General features: G+C 36.7%; 1 protein-coding gene across 1 annotated transcript in view; it reads left to right on the top strand.

Moving 5' to 3' along the window:
- Positions 1-19,601: 19,601 nt before the first annotated feature.
- Positions 19,602-20,150, top strand: part of LOC104991227 (chromosome unknown open reading frame, human C9orf84) — an 80,837-nt gene continuing 80,288 nt past the window's right edge. The window contains exon 1 of the mRNA XM_010843625.1: positions 19,602-19,779. Within this exon, the coding sequence (XP_010841927.1) occupies positions 19,602-19,779 (178 nt within the window). The remainder of the gene's footprint in view (positions 19,780-20,150) is intronic.

The raw sequence follows: 20,150 nt of genomic DNA, 5'->3' as shown, positions 1-20,150 counted from the left end.
TTTGGGAGAGTGACATTGAAACATGTAGAATATCATGTAAGAAACGAGTTGCCAGTCCAGGTTCGATGCGCGATACTGGATGCTTGGGGCTGGTGCACTGGGACGACCCAGAGGGATGGTGTGGGGAGGGAGGAGGGAGGAGGGTTCAGGATGGGGAACACATGTATGCCTGTGGTGGATTCATTTTGATATTTGGCAAAACTAATACAATTATGTAAAGTTTAAAAATAAAATAAAATTTAAAAGAAAAAAAAAAAGAAATCGGAGAGTCGTAAAAATACTGGGAGAAATAAGAGAAAACTTGAATAAATGAGAAACCATATCAGGGTTTCTGATTTTGAAGATTCTGTTTTAAAATATGTAATTCCCCAAACTAATCTATAAGTTTTTATTCTATCTCAATCACAAGCCCAGTTTTTTTAAAAATGTGGGATCTTGACAAAATATTTCATATGCTCATTTTTAAGAATAAACCTTAGAGTATCCATGAATATTTCTTTTAAAGAAGAGTAGTAAATGAGATTGCCAGCCAGAAACTAAAACTTTAATAATTAAGACAATATAAATAAATAAATAAAAACAGCTCAGGAGTAAACATCAATAGAATAAATGGCAAATGTAGAAAGTCTATATATTTATACATATATAAGAACTTGGCATATGGGAGTATATAATTTAAAATCAGAAAGGAAGATGAATAAATAACTCACTAAACTATATAAGAAAAACATTAAATTAGTGCTTAACTGCTCAGTCCTGTCCGACTCTTTGCGAACCCATGGACTGTAGCCCACCAGGGGATTTCCCAGGCAAGAATACTGTAGTGGGTTGCCATTTCCTTCTCCAGGGGAACTTACCAGAGATTCTAAATGTAAAGGATGACATGATTAAAACAGTAGAAGAAAACACACTTGAATCTTTGGAATGGAGGTTACCTTTCTAAACATGACCCTAAAACCAGAAACAGAAAGAAAATGATAAATTAGGCTACATAAAAATGAAAAGCAAAAACTGAAAAATTATTCTCCCAGTTTCTTCCTACCTGCTGATTTTAAATAACATTTAAAAATTTGTTTGTTAAAGGTGTGTGGCACTGGTGTTTCTAAGAGGATGACACAGACTTCAACATAATGTTACCTAAGATATTTTATCAGAATGGGAGGGTTTGTTTTCCTTCTGCCTAAATGAACAATAAATACCATGTATGGGGATGATTGACATCCTGAAGTGCTCTTATTCCTGGTGGCCAATAAATCTTTCATGATTCTCAAACTGAAAGAATATGTTCTTAATAGACACTTATTCATTCAGCACATATTTAATAACTACTCAGACCAACATACAGTGCTAGACTATATGGGGGGAACCAAACTCAGAAGCCATTGGTAGTGTAATAAAAAGAACACTTAACTGGAGACATAACTCTTGGGCTAGTGCTTAGGACAGTTTTGTCCTTTTGATCTCTCCGATCCTCTGTTCCCTTATCTTTTGTAAAGTAAAATCAAAACTTGGAGAACTACTATGCATATTAGAGTCAAACAAACAAACATTTATTGATGTTCTTAGCATATATAATACAGTTTCTGTGAAATTCTACACAAAACTATATTGCTATCATAACAAGTTCCCTGCTCTAGTGGACGTAAGAGTAAGGCGGGGGACGGGGGGGAGGTGGGAAATAGCATATATATGATTAGTAATAGCAAAATTTGAAAGTGAGGAAAGCTCTACCAGGGAGAAAAAAAGAAAGGATCAGAGAAGATTAGGTAATTAATCTGCGAAGCTTGAGCTGGACTTGAAAGGTGGGTCGGTATTTGGGCCTTTATAGTTGTATGAGAAGGATTACATAGACAGAGGATAGGATATGAGTAAAAGCAAATAGAGGAAAGAAAAGCAATGAGAATATGAAGAAGACAACAGTACTTTAACAAGAGTATGGGACAGATGAAGGTCAGCAGTGACTGGAAAAAGTGTGGAGTCAGATCACACAGAATCCTGAAGGCTGAACTAAGGAGTTCGGACGTGATTCCTTAGGGAAGGAAAAGTTCAGTAAAACATATAATTTTGACAAAATACTGCCATGGATTTGAATCCTGGCCCTGTGTTCCCTAGCTATATAATTCTGACATCACCTAACTTCTCTAAGAGGCTTCCTGGGTGCCTCAGCAGTAAAGAATCTGCCTGCCAATGCAGGAGACGTGGGTTCAATCCCTGGGTCAGAAAGATCCCCTGGATATGGCAATATCCACTCCAGTATTCTTGCCTGAAAAATCCCATGGACAGAGGAGCCTGATGGGGTATAATCCAAAGGGTCACAAACAGTCGGACATGACTTAGTGCCTAAACAACAAACAAATCTTTCTAAGCCTCAGTTTTTCATCTGTATGATGGAGATACTACTAACTTAAGTCAAGTTCCAAGCACAGCATCCTGTAAATTAAAGATGATTGATATGGCATAGTCATAATGTATAAGCACTGGCTGACTACTGAAGGGCTCTGATGGAAATAGTAGACATAATATAAATTCTAAAGCACTGTGCAGCCTAGATCAGAGGCTAGGAGAACAGTCAGGAGAAAACTACTGCAGTCTAGGAGTCCTAGGGGATACAGAAAAGTTGAAAAGAAGATCGAAATCAGTTTCAGAGAATATCTTAGGATAGAATATAATTAGGCAGATTTTGGACACAGAATGAAAATACAGTATGGCTGATAGAATGAAGATGTACATGACAGGAAATAAGCTACAAACTAAATTCTGGAGGAGGTGAGTGGGGATGAGAAAAAGAATCCAAGGGGAATAGTATTCTTTGCCTGATTTCTTATCTGTCTTTATTCCGTGATACAGAATGCATTTTTGTATGTAGCATTATTTGGGGAATAAGGTAGGGCATAAATATTGAATGAAAATAGTCTTAAAAGAGAAATATTTGTCCATAGAAAGAAGAGAATAAGAAAATGCCAAATGAGGCTACAAAGACATTTTGAGACAAAAAGACAAAAGTGAAGGAACGCAGCTTCTAATTCAAGAAGAATGTGACATCATCTGCAAGGAACGCAGTAGGTTTTATATATATGGCTATAAAAGTGTAGAAATAGTTTAGTTAGTTTAGATCAAGATTTCTCAATCTGGGCACTATTGATATTTTGGACTGGATAATTTATTCTCTTTTAGGGAAGTGTGGGACTTAATTTTCCTTTTTAGAATATTTAGCAGCATCTTGGCCCCTACCTATTAGATGGCTGTGGCACACTTTCCCCACGTTGGGACAACCACAAATGTCTCCAGACATGCTTAAATGCCCCCTGGGAGACAAAAATACCTCTGGTCTAGGTGTTGTTGGAATATGATTAGGGGCCTAAAGATATGGACAGTGTCTTGTTTGAGGCTATTTCTCACATCTAGAACATTGCTGGCACATATTGACTCTCTAGATAGATAGGTAGGTAGATAGATACATAGATAGAAAGAAAATGATGGGAAATAGTAACTGATAATTGGCATTGAAAGACTAGATGAAGTTGCATAGCATATATTTATATTGGAACCAATGAGATTATTTTGTAGTTTTCTTATTTTTTCCTCAAATCATGGAGAGACCAAGTACAGAACAGGTGAGACAGAAGCCAAAAGAGGAAATTATTTAAAGGAGAAGCTGGTCAAATAGTGTTAGTTGTTTTTGCTTCCAGCTATTTTTCTTTTTGTTATTCCTATAAAAGGTAATACAAGTTTATTAAATGCCCATTAACTTTGTACATACTGAGCACAAAGTAGGTGTTAAAAAATTTATTTGTTAAGTTAATTTATATCCTAAAGCACAAGACTGGTTCTAAAGTTAAAATATGAAGTGGTGTGAAAGTGAAGTTGAGGAATAGGATAAAGATAGGTTAAAAAAGTAGACTTTAACTACATCTCTTGTTACTAAAAAACAAAAGAAAACCTCATTGAAATAACTGATACAAAAATTTATTATTTGCTAGTTCTGGATGGTGGGAATATCTATGAATATTAGATATTCAAATAAATAGAAAAATAAGGGAAATAAAATATGAAATGGTGAGAATTGCTGTTTATAAAATCTTTTGACTTATGGGGAAAGCTTACCCTCAGTTTTCCATAAAATTATTTTTCCTACATGTGGAAATGTAACTATTAATGTAATATCCTTTTTATCAAATTTAGTTAAATGCCCTATCTTCTCTATTTTTAAAATATACAGTATAAACACAATCAAGGATACACCAAACAACATTCAGTTCAGTTCAGTTAACTAAGTCGTGTCCAACTCTTTGCAACCCCATTGACTGCAGTACAAAAGGCTTCCCTGTCCATCACCAATTCTCAGAGGTTGCTCAAATTCATGTCCATCGAGTTGGTGATGCCATACAACCATCTCATCCTCTGTCGTCTCCTTCTCCACCCGCCTTCAATTTTTCCCAGTAACAGGGTCTTTTCCAATGAGTCAGTTCTTTGCATGAGGTGGCCAAAGTATTGGACTTACAGCTTTAGCATCAGTCCTTCCAATGAATATTCAGGACTGATTTCCTTTAGGATAGACTGCTTGGATCTCCTTGCAGTCCAAGGGACTCTCAAGAGTCTTCTCCAACACCACAGTTCAAAAGCATCAATTCTTCAGCACTCAGCCTGCTTTATAGTCCAACTCTCACATCCATACGTGACCACTTTAAGACTTCTTTTGGAGAGAATAAGAGAAGCAATGGTTTTCCCACCTTTTATAAGGATGACACTACCATAGATATCTGTGACATTTCTTGTAACTAATTATAGCTTGAATTTGCAAATTTAGCCCTTAGGAAGTTATTTATTTTATAAGTTGGTTCATTTTTCATTAGGTACATAGTAATACTGTGATGGCTTTTGTGGTTCAAACAGCTAGATTTCCACAGTTGTGGTTAATCTGGTGAAATATCTAAATGAGTTATCTAATCAATTTTTATTTGTTAAACTAATACAGCATTATCTCCTTTTTATATTCCCATACCTCTCAGGACATTAATTTTCTCAGGGAATAACTAATTATCGATGTGAATGTCTTATTTTCCCTGCCACGTTGATAGAGTAGCATCATTTGCTCTCTCCAACTAGCATGGTTCCTCCACATAATATGTGCTTCAAAATAGATGATGGACAAATCTGTGACTGAACAATTACACCTCACTGGGTGGAAGTCAGAAGACTTGTGTTCTGGACCTACCTGTGTAATTTTGGGCAAATTTTAAACTCACTGGACCATAAGATACTGTAACTAAGTAGAACCTTACAAGGCTTTCCCAGGCAGATTTCTCCCCCATATCCTCTCTGAAGTACTTAGATAACAGTAGCTGATGCACATTTCCTGAGTTGTTGTATAGATGCTAAAATCACCCCCAAATGGAAGAAATTAATTACTTGATGATCACAAGCATGTAGCCCCCAACCTACTGGTGCCTAAGAATCAATAATGTTAACCCATGTGACATCACCCTGTTACCATCAACCAATCAGAGAACTGTGCACAAGCTGATCACATACCTTGGGATGTCCCTCCCTCACCTTGCCTTTTTAAATGCCTTGCTGAAACCCCTGGGGGCAGGGGGAGGCGGGAGGAGTTCTGGCTTTTTTGAGCACTAGCTGTCCTGAACAACTTCCTTGGCCACCCTGCAATAAATGCTGCACTTTTCTTCACCACAACCTGGTGTCCGTAGATAGGCTTTACTGCACTAAGGCAAGTAAGTAAGGATCCAAGTTTGGTTTGGTAACAACATGAAAGGTGTTAGGGTAAACGTTACCCAGGCTTATGTTAAAGTATAGAGTTAGCTTTCTCATTTTCCCCAAGGAAAAGGACAACAGCATAACTGTTTACACCCGCCTGTGTCTCCTTTGGAGGGTATGGAGTCAAGTATAAGCATGGATAAAGTTTTCACCTTGGCCAGAAACACAGCTTTTGTGAATTTTCAGTGTGTGAAAGAGCCAGGGAGCATGTGTGATATGAGACAGCTCATACTTAGAAAAACGTTCAGAAGTTGGATATGTGGAACAGAAAAATACTAAGAGTGTCTCCAGAGACAAATGTTGCAAATATAAGCTACAATAACATTTGGCTTCTTTATGTGAAAACAGAGTAAACTACATGAATATGAAAGGTTAGATTTCTCTTCCATACTTGTGAAAATCTCTTTACATGCCGATACTACCGCAGCTCTCTTCTAGCACTATTACTAGTTTAATTAGATGACATATGTTGTGCTAAAATGTTTGGACTCAATCTATTTATATGAAGTAGTTCCTTGCTGATCAAAAGATAGTATGTGAGGCTACACCCATAAATTTGCAAATGCAAGACAATTTATGCAACACATTTATGCAATGTTATTTCATTCCGTATATCCAGATTTTCTCCATGATCAGTTTCAGACTAATCTGCAATTCTGTTTCAAGATGATTATCTGCCATAGTCATACCATGCTCACTTTGGCTGGTGTGTGTGTAGCTGTAATATTTCATACACATTAGTGCTCTTACAAAAACATAGAAAACCTAAAAATGAATAACAAACAAAATCTTGATAGCTATTATTTCAAAATAACCTAGTGCCAGATTTTAACTGAATTAAATATTCATTTCAGACCTTACTCCAGATGGAGCACTGTACTAGTTACAAAGTATATAATTAAGACAAGGTCCATGGTCTATCATCTCAAGAAGCCTGTGGTCTGTTGGGGAAGCAGACACAAAACAAATTTAATGCAAAGCATGAAAATTTCCTAAAGCGGGATGTTGACGACAACTCTAAGTGTGGAAAAGGTAAAAACCAGTTCCAAGATTGTGCTTCCCTTTTGGCTCAGTGGTAAAGAATCCTCCTGCCAGTTCAGGAGACGCAGGTTCGATCCCTGGGTTGGGAAAATACCCTGGAGAAAAAAATGGCAACCCACTCCAGTACTCTTGCCTGGAAAATCCCATGGATGGAGGAGCATGGTAGGCTACAGTCCATGGGGTCACAAAGAGTCAGATACAACTGAGCGACTTCACTTTGCTTTGCTTCAACCTGTGATTAGAAAACAAAATAAAACAGCAGGAACAATGACTTGGGAGCGGGAGGATGTGGGGGATGTTCAGAGAATGGCAAGTGGTTCGAGGTTCCAATATAAATGGGGTTGAGTGAATAGCTGTTCCATGTTAAGGATTTCAGATTTTACCATTTCACGCCAGTCAGAATGGCTGCGATCCAAAAGTCTACAAGCAATAAATGCTGGAGAGGGTGTGGAGAAAAGAGAACTCTCTTACACTGTTGGTGGGGAATGCAAACTAGTACAGCCACTATGGAGAACAGTGTGGAGATTCCTTAAAAAACTGGAAATAGAACTGCCTTATGATCCAGCAATCCCACTGCTGGGCATACACACTGAGGAAACCAGAAGGGAAAGAGACACGTGTACCCCAATGTTCATCGCAGCACTGTTTATAATAGCCAGGACATGGAAGCAACCTAGATGTCCATCAGCAGATGAATGGATAAGAAAGCTGTGGTACATATACACAATGGAGTATTACTCAGCCATTAAAAAGAATACATTTGAATCAGTTCTAATGAGGTGGATGAAACTGGAGCCTATTATACAGAGTGAAGTAAGCCAGAAGGAAAAACATAAATACAGTATACTAACACGTATATATGGAATTTAGAAAGATGGTAACAATAACCTGGTGTACGAGATAGCAAAAGAGACACTGATGTATAGAACAGTCTTATGGACTCTGTGGGAGAGGGAGAGGGTGGGAAGATTTGGGAGAGTGACATTGAAACATGTAGAATATCATGTAAGAAATGAGTTGCCAGTCCAGGTTCGATGCACGATACTGGATGCTTGGGGCTGGTACACTGGGACAACCCAGAGGGATGGTATGGGGAGGGAGGAGGGAGGAGGGTTCAGGATGGGGAACACAGGAACACCTGTGGCAAATTCATTTCGATATATGGCAAAACCAATACAATATTGTAAAGTTAAAAAATAAAATTTTAAAAAAATAAAAGAAAGATGAAAGAGTATATAACAGAATTATATTCTCAGTAAGTTGTTTTAGAAACATCATCCTGGCAACAGTGTACAGAATTATCCGAAGAGATGAAAAATAACTTCAGACAAGGATTTGTGAGCTTATTAAAGATTTTTTCCTTATTTTTTGCCTTTTCAGTGCTTCCATACTGGGCCTGGCATATAAAGTATGTTCTGAAAAACATTAAACATTATTGCTATGGCCTCAACAGCACAGCATGACTGCAACAATGAAGCTTAACATCATCATAGGAGATTTCCACAGAAGTGTGGAATTAATCTAGATAGAAGGGGAGTTCCCCCGCCTTCCTTTATAGCTTATCAACTTAGTTTATATTCAAGTGTGTCTAAGCATTTATTTCCACCTAGATTCAAAATAGTAGTGGTGCAAATAATGGTGAATTAAAACTTAGAGGGAAAACTAATTTTCCTAAGATTCTCTTATATGCATAATTTTAGAAATGATGCAGAAACATTAACAACTGAGATAAAATATAGATGATTCAGATGTGGTAAAATCCAATGTAGATATAAAAGAAAACTTCTATAAATTTCCCAAAGATAAGCAGGGAGAGAATCCTTGCAAAACATATAGCAGACCAAGAACAAATATTCCTTCTAAAGAATGTATGGCCTAGCTAAAAGTCTGCATTCTGAACCAGACTACCTGGGTTTGCAATTCTGTCTCATACTTTTTAGCTTAACACTACTCATTAATAAATTAATTAGATACTTAAGTTCTCAGTGTCCCAGTTTTCTTATCTGTAAATTGGAGTTTGTAATATGGTATCTAGTTTATAAAGAGTGGCAAATTGTTTATAATAGTGTTTGTCACACAGTGAGTACTCAATAAAAGTTAGCTATTTTTAAATAATTATTAATGTGGCAGAGACTACTATGTATGTCCCCAAATTTGTTCTCTCCTTATTTTAATAAAAAAAATCTCCAAGTTGTGACTGTGCAGATGACAGTCCAGAGTAAAACCTGAATTTTCTAACCTTTATTACAGATAGGACTTACCACGTGACTAGGGCATGGTCAATGAGGTGTAAACAGAGATGTCACATGGCAGCTTATGGAAATCTTCCTGAAGAGACAGCCAGATATGTACCAGATTCTCAAACAGAATGAAATTGATAAGGGTCAGTGAGAATACAGGGCAACAGGAACTTTCAAATGCTGCTGGTGGGAACATAAATTGGTACAATCATTTTGAAAAGCAGTTTGGCATTATTTAATAAAAATGAAGATATACACATTTCTCAATAATCAAGAAATTCATTCCTAAATTTATATCCTAGAGAAAGGTATACATGTACTAAGATAAACATACAAGGATGTTGATAGCAGCATTATTTGTAATTTCCCAAAACTAACAATCCAAAGGTCCATCAATAGTAGAATGGATAAACAAGTGAGGTATATTTATATGATGGCAGTAATTCAACAATGAAATTGAATTAATATATATACATACAACAACACCCACTGAATAGAAGAAGCAAGAACCAAGCTAACACAAACAGTAAGATTTGAAAAATAGGCAAAACTGGATCATTTAGAAGTATGTACTTGGGTGAAACTCTAAAGAAAAGCAAGGCAATGATTATCATAAAGTCAGGATTATAGTAATCTCTAGATCTAGGAGGATGTTTCCTGTAGGGAGAATTGTGATTAGAAAAGAAAACAGAGAGCTCCTGAAATTCTTGTAATGCTCTGTTTCTGAGTGGAGTTTGCATGGCTGTTTCTTTAAAATAATTTTTAAACTATACATTGTCTTATGGACTTTTCTACATAAACATAATATTTCATGATTTGAATTACAGATTATATAAGGAAACATTGTGCCCTTCGTCTCTCCTCTTTTTCATTCCTTCCTCAATCTTGCTGCCTGAAAAGGCAGATATTGTCACCTGAGACCAGGAAAACAAGGGTCACAACCTAGGAAGTTCAGTGTAATGAGCTGGAAGGTAAGTCCCTGAAGACTTTGTGGGAACAGCTGCCATATCAGTTTTGAAACTTTTGCTTCTATATTTCATTTACATGAAAGAGAAGTAAGTTTTATATTATTTTGGAATTTTCTGTTTTTTACTTAGCTAGATTTGATATTAACTAATATACCTATATTTTAGATCTTATAAAAGACAACCTACTCAATAGAAAAATGGCTTGAACCTACTGCATGACACAAGGAACTCTACTCAACGCTTTGTGATGATCTAAATGGGAAGGAAATCCAAAAAAGGGGGGAGATATATATATGTATACACCTATAGTTGTTGTTGAAGCTGAAACTCCAATACTTTGGCCACCTGATGTGAAGAGCTGACTCATTGGAAAAGACCCTGATGCTGGGAAAGACTGAGGGCAGGAGAAGGGGACGACAGAGGATGAGATGGTTGGATGGCATCACCGACTCAATGGACATGGGTTTGGGTGGACTCTGGGAGTTGGTGATGCACAGGGAGGCCTGGTGTGCTGCAGTTCACGGGTTGCAAGGAGTGGGACACGACTGAGCGACTGAACTGAACTGAACAGTTGATTCACTTTGCTGTACAGCAGAAACTAACACAACACTGTACAACAACTATACTCCAATGAAAATGAACTTTTTAAAGTTGCCAGATCACATACACACACATAATACTTAGGCAATTAGTTCCTGGAAGAAGAAATCCAAAAGGTTTCATAAACTTCTAAAAAGTACTTAATCTCAGCAGCAATCAGAGAAATGCAAATTAAACAAGATAGTATTTTTCATGCATCAGATCAGCAAATATATTTGAAAGGGAAAGTCACTCAGTTGTGTCCAACTCTTTGTGACCCCATGGACTATACAGTCCATGGAATTCTCCAGGCCAGAATAATGGAGTGGGTAGCATTTCCCTTCTCAAGGGGATCTTCCCAACCCAGGGATCAAACCCAGGTCTCCTGCATTGCTGGAGATTGTTTACCAGCTGAGCCACAAGGGAAGCCCAAGAATACTAGAGTGGGTAGCCTATCCCTTCTCCAATGGATCTTCCCCACCCAGGAATTGAACAGGGGTCTCATGCATTGCAGGTTAATTCTTTACCAACTGAGTCACAAGGGAAGCCCAAGAATACTAGAATGGGTAGCCTATCCCTTCTCCAGTGGATCTTCCCCACCCAGGAATTGATCGGGAGTCTCCTGCATTGCAGGTTAATTCTTTACCAACTGAGCTATGAGGGAAGTCCAGCAAATATATTTAAAGAGCAATATATTCATTTCTGTTGCATATTTAGGAAAATGGTTTCTCTCAGGCACTGCTAACATAAAATGCCACAAATTTTTGTAAAGTAAATTGGCAACATCTATTAAGTTTGAAATGTTGTCATTATGTGAGTCAGAAAAATAATACAAATCTATACCATAGAAATAGCAGTAATAATATTCAATATCATATGTCCAAGAATTCTTACTGCAGCATTATTTTCAAGGTAAAAAACTGGAAACAATCTGTTAAAATCCATTAGTAGTAGAATGTTTGGATAAATTATGGTACAGCCTTCCTATGAAATACGTGACTGTTTAAAAATGAGTTGAATCTGTTTATCTTGATCTGGAAGGTTGTTCAAGATGTATTGCTTAGGAAGGAAAATAAGTTACCCATTTTTATATAATTGGCCAACCTATTTTGTGTATGCATGTCTGTATAAATTGGTATGAACATGCAGGAAAGTGTGAAAAGATACACCCCAGATGTTAACATCATCTACCTGGGAGTTGGGGGTGGTAATAAAGACTACTTTTTCTGTATCAATCTTTGGATAGTTTTACTGGCTACACTGAGTATAATTATGTGTTACTTTTGTAATTTTTGCAAAATTACTCAAATTAAAATTGGTTCTAATAAAAGGTATATAGCCAAGAATGCAAATAATTAATGTATCTCAATGCCAGATGAACATCTTCAACCTGATTCTTGTTAAACATTAAAACATAACACTGTAGCAAACTGCACCAACCTGTACAAAATAGAATGAACTTAATGTGGCTTAATCACTCACCTTTCATTAGTATTTCAATAATAACTTTAAAAGAACCCATGTGTTAGGAAAATAAATAAATGTAAGTGCTTGCAATCTTCTGGGAAGGAATCTAATGCCAAGCTATGTCACAGGAAGGAACTCAGAAGTTAAGAAACAGAGAGAAAGTGATAAGTCTTCTTCCTCTGGGGTGGGTCTAGAAACTTCTAAAAGAGTCTGTTGGTGAAAAGGTGGCTGCTAATCAAGGTATAACTATGCATGCTCAGTCGCTTCAGTTGTGTCAGACTCTGTGCAACTGTAGCCCGCCAGGCTTCTCTGTCCATGGGGTTCTCCAGGCAAGAATGCTGGAGTGGGTTGCCATGCTCTCCTCCAGGGGATCTTGCAGACCCAGGGATCGAATCCATGGTGTCTCCTGCATTGGAGGAGGATTCTTTACCACTGAGCCACCTGGGAATCAAGGCATACACTTTGCGTTTCCCAATTATAACTCATCATCTTCCTGCCCTTCCCCGAATGTTCTTCGTCCATTGAGGCACGACCAACACCTAGTCAGGCATGTTTAAAGTCATGTTTGCCTCCTCCCATTTGCTTTCCTCTTTCACTGAATGTGGTTGCTAAATCCTCTCAATCTGCCCTCTGGGACGCTTCTGCCGTCGTCCTCATCAGGCCCTGCCACCTCAGGAGCAGCCACACCAAAGAATCACAGACTTTGGTCGTCGCAACTTTTCACACAGGCTCCATCGGGGTTCCCGCCACCATCTTCACTGTCACCGTTCAGCGTGTGTGGAGAAAGTCGGCTCACCCGTGAGGACCTCTGCGTTAACCATGTCCCTGCTTCGGCCCTCACCTTGTGAGGCCAGGACTGCAGAAGTCCCCGCTGCCCGAGGGACAGGATGACAGGACGAAGTAGGGCGTGGCCTGGCTTGGCTAGCCAATGGAAGCACTGAGTCCAAGGTCAGAGGTCACGTGTCCAGTGGGCGGGAATTTTCTCTTGCGAAGACGGGTAGTAGGCAATTTCCTGAGAAGCTGGAGAGAGGCGTTACGCAAGGTATTCTTGAGCTGAGGGGAAGACAAGAGCTGGATGGGGCTAGTGTATGGCAGCTCTCTGGAAAACAGATCTGTGAGGTCCGGCTCACGTGGCCCTGTGGGTATAAGACCCCAGAACAAGAGTCCACTGAACCTGACTGGGCGAGAACAGAGGATGAGAATGGAACAGAAAGGCCAATAGGATTTCTAGCCCTAATTAGGCTGAGTAAATTAAACAACTTGAGAATATACGTGAACCTTAACCTCCTCTACCATTTGACACGGTGAAAGTGTGGTCTTTGTGCAAGGAAGTAAGGGGAGAAGTCTCCCGTTGCCTGAGGCTGTGGGAGATTACTCAGCAGTGTGTGATCTTAAGTAGTCTTGAGAATAATATTCCACTGTATATTTGTACACTATAAATATATGGTTGTTACTTGTCAATTCTGCTCAGTAAAGCTGGGTGGAAAAAATGTTGAAAAACCTAACTTCTCTAACATTGTGCGTAAGACCCTGACCTAATGATTTGCATGTATTTTCATTTTGGCCCAGTGACAGGAGGAAGCATTTTCATTTTGGCCTCTTGACAGGAGGAAGGACAGGAGAGATAAAATTTTTAGAAACAGGTAAGGAAAACTACTTCAGTAATTACTGCAATTCAAACTCTGAGTTTTTAAAATACTTTCTCTCTAACCATGATTTGCTTGTTTTCCCCCTTGTCTTGGATTTTAGAAGTAAGCCAGTTTCTCTCTCCCTATCCACCCACCACTATGAGATGGATACAGATATCCGTAATGCAGTAAAACACAGTTGATAGATGAAAGAAATTTTATAAATGTAATTGGCAAAGGTTTTTTTAATTACTATGTGTCTAGCATGGACTTAAATGGTTAGCTTCAATACAAAAGTAATTATTATTTAAGGTAGTTGATAGGAGTGATGAATTTGAAGTTGATGGAATATAGGCTTCATAAGAAAGGAACATTTAAGAAAAATGCCGACAATAACTTGAATGGATAAATTAGGTAGAATTGTGATTCTTAACTTTTTCTGGTATCAGGCATAATCAGATAATTTTTTCTGAAAGTGCAGTATCAGGAAGTATAAATTCTAGAATCCATATTTGCTTCAGCTATCAGTGATACAGTGTATGGAAAAGGTACAAAAGTACAATGGTTGGAAATATTTCCAGAGAAGTAATCACCAGTTAGAAGATGCTATGTTGGCATTGTTTAGCTAAGTGCGAGAGAGGGCCCTGACACTCTGTATTCCTCACATTTGTTGATATCAGGTCTAACAATATTTAAAATATTCAGATAGCTTATGGGGTTTGTTTTCATTGGAGCACTTACTGTAATATCCAAAATGTCTTCTGACTCATTAGTGAAATGAAATGATTTTACTCTCTATTAAGAAGTGTGCTCTTAGGTTTTTAACCCAGTAGTTAAGTAGTTAAGGATGTTCACTTGATAATAACTGAAAATAGGAATAGTTTATAACCAATTAATATAGATGAGTCCTGGTGAGCACTTTTACCATTTGGAAATAGGTAAACCTCAGACAAATTGATAATGATAATTTATTATATTGATAATATAATTATAATTATATAATTTATTATATTAAATTAATAATTTTATACTGATAAAAAGATATCAAACAGAATGATAATGAAACCAAGGCAAGAGCATTTGAATTAAAATATATGTTTCATTCACTGAAAGCTTATTGACAAAATACTAGTGTATGAAAACTAGTTTATATCTGAATTCCCTACAATATTTTAAATGATTGATCAAAATGCTAAGAACTTTCTGATAAACTGGACTATGTCTTAGAGTAAACTTTCTAAGCTCTAATTCTTCTGATTCTTGAAACTTCTTGGACTTATTCAGCTTTCAAAAGTTTACTTATTGGGACTATCTAGGACTAATGGATGTACTATTACTATTACTATTATGTATCAATTCAGTTCAGTCGCTCGGTTGTGTCCAACTCTTTGTGGCCCCATGGACTGTAGCATGCCAGGTTTCTCTGTCCATTACCAACTCCCAGAGCTTGCTCAAACTCATGTCCATCGAGTCAGTGATGCCATCCAACCATCTCATCCTCTGTCATCCCCTTCTCCTCCCACCTTCAATCTTTCCCAGTATCAGGGTCTTTTCAAATGAGTCAGTTTTTCACATCAGGTGGCCAAAGTATTGGAGCTTCAGCATCAGTCCTTCCAATGAATATTCAAGACTGATTTCCTTTTTTTAGAATTGACTGGTGTATCCATCCCAAACTATTAGATAGTTTAATAGTTTAACTATTAACTGGTTTATCCATTCTAAGCTATTAAATATTTATCCATCCTAAACTATTATGTATATGATGGATAAACAACAAGGTCTTACTATATAGAACAGAGCACTATATTCAATATCCTGGGATAAACCATACTGGAAAAAATTTTACTTCATTAGGTGAATTTTTTGATTTACTAATAATGACCCAATGACCTAAAAATAATATACTATAGTTGCTTTATTCCATATGAACTAACTAAAAGGGAACTTAACTTAAGACTTTTTATTTTCTTGGGACTTCCCTGGTGGTTCAGATGGTAAAGCATCTGCCTACAATGCTGGAGACCTGGGGTCGATCCCTGGGTCGGGAAGATCCCCTGAAAAAGGAAATGGCAACCCACTCCAGTATTCTTGCCTGGAAAATCCCATGGATGAGATGAGAGCCTGGTAGGCTACAGTCCATGGGGTCACAAAGAGTTGGACACAACTGAATGATTTCACTTTATATTTTCTTAGAGAGTGGAATTTTCCAAATTCTGCTCCACTGCTTCAGCACAGTTTTGCCCTTGGTTCACTTAAGAAATATGATTATCATGAGAAAACCACTCTATTAGTCTTGTGAACCTCAGCCTCTTTTGCAACAAAATGATGGTATTAAATATATTTCAATCCACCAACTAGGATTGTATGGATAAAATAATATGAAAAATATATGAATAATTTTATACCAATGTATATATTATTTTCATATTAGATTTAAATCATAGTAATGTTATTTTCATAGTTAAATTTTTATCATTCAAAGCCTTTTTAAAAAATGAATGAGCCAATGTTTTGTGACTAAGAATGGTTTTCTGCTCCTAGCTTTGCTATTCTACCAAATATTTATTTTTAATTTTTATATTTCCAGATGTGAAATTTCTACTGCTTCCAAAGAAAGAAGATATGTTTCCAGCATTCAAATATTGTGCAATAGATTATTTGAATGAGGTAGAGTGTTATTAGATCATGACCTGATTACTAAGAATTATGATATGAAAGTGTTATCTACATGCACTATATATTATGATCACTTTTTAGTAGCCCTTAGAGTAATCCTTAGTCTTACTTTGAAATGCACTAAAAACTACTTTCCAGTTTTAATATACCTTAAAAAAACTATTTGGGGAGGAAATTGTTGCCAATTTAATGTGAAATTGAGGCTGTCAATGGGAAAAAAGTGGAAACTGTTAGCAAGTTTGGGCTGCTTTTATGGATGACCTTGAGTGATTTTTCTCAGCAGGAATGGGGAAAAAACAATTCAAGTTATCTCTATGATGAAATGACTGTAACAGTATTTATTAGTCCCTTACTATTTTGATTAATTATATCATTTGATCACTTACTCTTTTGATGGATTATGTCATTTTGATGATCATAACTACTCCATGAGGAAGATACTATTATTACACAGGTTTTATAGTTTTACAGGTTAGAAAAATGATGTCTAGAGAAGTTAAATACCTTGTACAAAGCTAAAATTCAAACCAGGTACATTGTTAAGAAACTAATTAGAATAATTGTCACACACCAGTTCATAGGTCTTACCATCTTATTATTCCATCATAACAGGGAGGCAAATGTATCATTGCAAGGGAGGCATATGTACCACATATGTGGTAGGGAATCAGAGGTCATTGTTACACAGATATATTTATGAATGTATTATCCACTTGAAAAATTAGTCTATACTCAAACTTCCTCAGACTTTTATCCTTGCCCATGATATCTTAGTTTCCCACTGGTGTACCACACCCCCATGATACAGTACAAATATACTAATCAATGGCAAATCTTGCAAAAGATACAGGCTTTTGTAAAGTTCATGAAAACAGTGTTGAAGAATCACTCAAATAACAGGTAAAGCTATTATCAGATGAAAATATGACAAAATTAGATCAGATAACAGGTAAGACAAAGAGAAAGGTTTGAATATCTAAGGAGTCAGAGATGCCTTGGGAAATTTCGATTAAATCCTCAAATATTTTCTAGAAATATCTTCTTTATGATCACAGGTGAAGTAATGACTAGTATCACGCATATCATCGTATAATGCAGTTTTGAGGGAAATTATCACAAAGTAGTTATAAGCTAAATACAAACAAAATTTAATTAAAATAAATTTTAATTTTTATGACTTTATTTTGTTTTTTAGGTAATATTCCATTTGACTATGAACCTTTGACTTTTGACTATGAAACTTTTGTCCTCATTTTTTATGAATTACTTAACTCATCTTTTCTTTATACTATTTATTCTTAGATAATGAGGGCCTCTTATTTAATATGTTATTAAGCCTTCAGCAAACATAAAACTCTTGGGAAATAATGAAAGAAACTATCATTTGTCCAAATACATAGATAATGAATTCTGTGACAGGTTGGGAGTCACTGAGGAAATTTGCTTAAGATGAGCCTTGAAAGGTGAATAGAATTTTGACAGCTAGAGAAGAGTAGCAGGGCATTTTTCAGAGGCATCTTGTTGATGAGGAAGTGACCACTAAATGTTAAGAGGGTAGTGATTGCTCTATTTAAAGACTACACTTAGTATTAAAGAGTAGTGGGAAATAAAGCTGGAAAGTAAAGGCAGAACCAAGCACAGAGAATTTTTATTTACATGCTTACTTAACTGATTTAACATCCTTTTAAATTTTAATTATTAGATTTTTTAAAATTTAGTAACATGTTTGCTGGATGTCACAAGTGAAACAGTGCAAAGATGTAGAAAACAAAAGATAGCCATATTAAAAGTGAAAAACAGCACTTTGCTAAATGGTGTATAAATGATATGATCCCATTTTTTTTAATCAAACACACATAGACAATTTAGCCTAATCTAGAAAATGAAGTATGTAGGAAAATATACCAGACTTATTGATATCACTAGGGACCATGCGGAGAAGGCAATGGCACCCCACTCCAGTACTCTTGCCTGGAAAATCCCATGGACAGAGGAGCCTGGTAGGCTGCAGTCCATGGGGTCGCTAAGAGTCGGACACGACTGAGTGACTTCACTTTCACTTTTCACTTTCATGCATTGGAGAAGGAAATGGCAACCCACTCCAGTGTTCTTGCCTGGAGAATCCCAGGGATAGGGGAGCCTGGTGGGCTGCCGTCTATGGGGTCGCACAGAGTCGGACACGACTGAAGTGACTTAGCAGCAGCAGCAGCAGGGACCATGACTTTTTCAGTTATGTGGTTATGTGTTAGATATTTTATAGTGAACATGTATTACCTTTAAATGAAAATAATATAAATTTGAAACAATAGAGAATTTTAATATTCTGGAATATGACAGATAAATATTTTAAATTCAATATATACTAAAAGATTTCATAATCTTTCTTACACAGAGTGTAGTTAGAAAGAAGTTGTGGAAAAATACTTTATTGCTTCGGATCCCTTCATGTTTATATCAAGATGACAATTATCCTGCAAATGTTATTGATAATAAGTTTAGGAGGCCATGGACAAGAGGTATATTTTATTTGTATTTTTTAAAAATTTATTTTTAAAAGTATTTCAGAGTTTAGCATAATAAATTATTAAGAAAATTCACTGTTTTCTCATTATATAAAAATATATTCATATCAGACTTCCAAGAAGTTTATAAATTAATATTTTTATGTGACAAAGTATTTAGGTGACAAAGTTAATATTTTTACGTGACAGAGTTTAGGTGACAGAGTAAGGAATTGGAAAGCTTATACTAGATATTAATAAAACAAAAGATATGTAAATGATGAAGTCTTAAAATATTCTGACATTCTACTATTTGTATTACAGTAGGATCTTTCCCAACTGTATGAAGGCTACTATAAGTTGTAACGATACACTGACTATAAAACTATTTTTTAAATGAATATGTACTAAGTATCATCTTTTGCTTTGGAAAGTGTCAAGTAAGATGAGAATAGAATTGACCATTAGCTTAATTAAATGTAGATCGATAACCTCGATAGAAGTGGTTTCCCTGGAATATTATGTATGAAAACCTGATCAGAGTATTTTGAGAAGAGAATGCCCAGTGGGATGTGAGATGGTGGACATAGTGAGCTCTTTTGAAGATTTTTGCTATGACAGTACATAGAAAAATGGAGGTGCACTAGCTGAAGGGAGAAATGAGTTAAAGAGAATTTTTTTTAAGATGTGACATTAAAAAAATATATATGAATGATAAGGAAAGAGACTATGAAATGTTTGTTTGCCAAAGGAAATAATCTTGGTAAAAAGAGAGAAAATGATGATGCAGGAAAGAAAAAAGATAACTCAGTAAAAGAGAATAGAACCAAGAGCACAATTGGAGGAGTTGGTGTTAGAAGCCAGGATGGTTCCTCTACTGCGATAGAGAGGAAGGCAAAGTTTGTAGGTACTTATGCCAGTTAGCATATTCAAAAGCAGAGACATTACTTTGCCAACAAAAGTCCGTCTAGTCAAGGCTATGGTTTTTCCAGTGGTCATGTACGGATGTGAGAGTTGGACTGAGAAGAAGGCTGAGCGCTGAAGAATTGATGCCTTTGAACTGTGGTGTTGGAAAAGACTCTTGAGAGTCCCTTGGACTGTAAGGAGATCCAACCAGTCCATTCTGAAGGAGATCAGCCCTGGGATTTCTTTGGAGGGAATGATGCTAAAGCTGAATGAAACTCCAGTACTTTGGCCACCTCATGCGAAGAGTTGACTCATTGGAAAAGACTCTGATGCTGGGAGGGATTGGGGGCAGGAGGAGAAGGGGACGACAGA

The sequence above is a fragment of the Bison bison genome, unplaced genomic scaffold, assembly GCF_000754665.1.
Source record: "Bison bison bison isolate TAMUID 2011002044 unplaced genomic scaffold, Bison_UMD1.0 scf7180017864183, whole genome shotgun sequence".
Classification (NCBI taxonomy): domain Eukaryota; kingdom Metazoa; phylum Chordata; class Mammalia; order Artiodactyla; family Bovidae; genus Bison; species Bison bison.
Note: the sequence above shows the minus strand (reverse complement) of the source record. Positions and strands in the feature narration are given on the sequence as shown.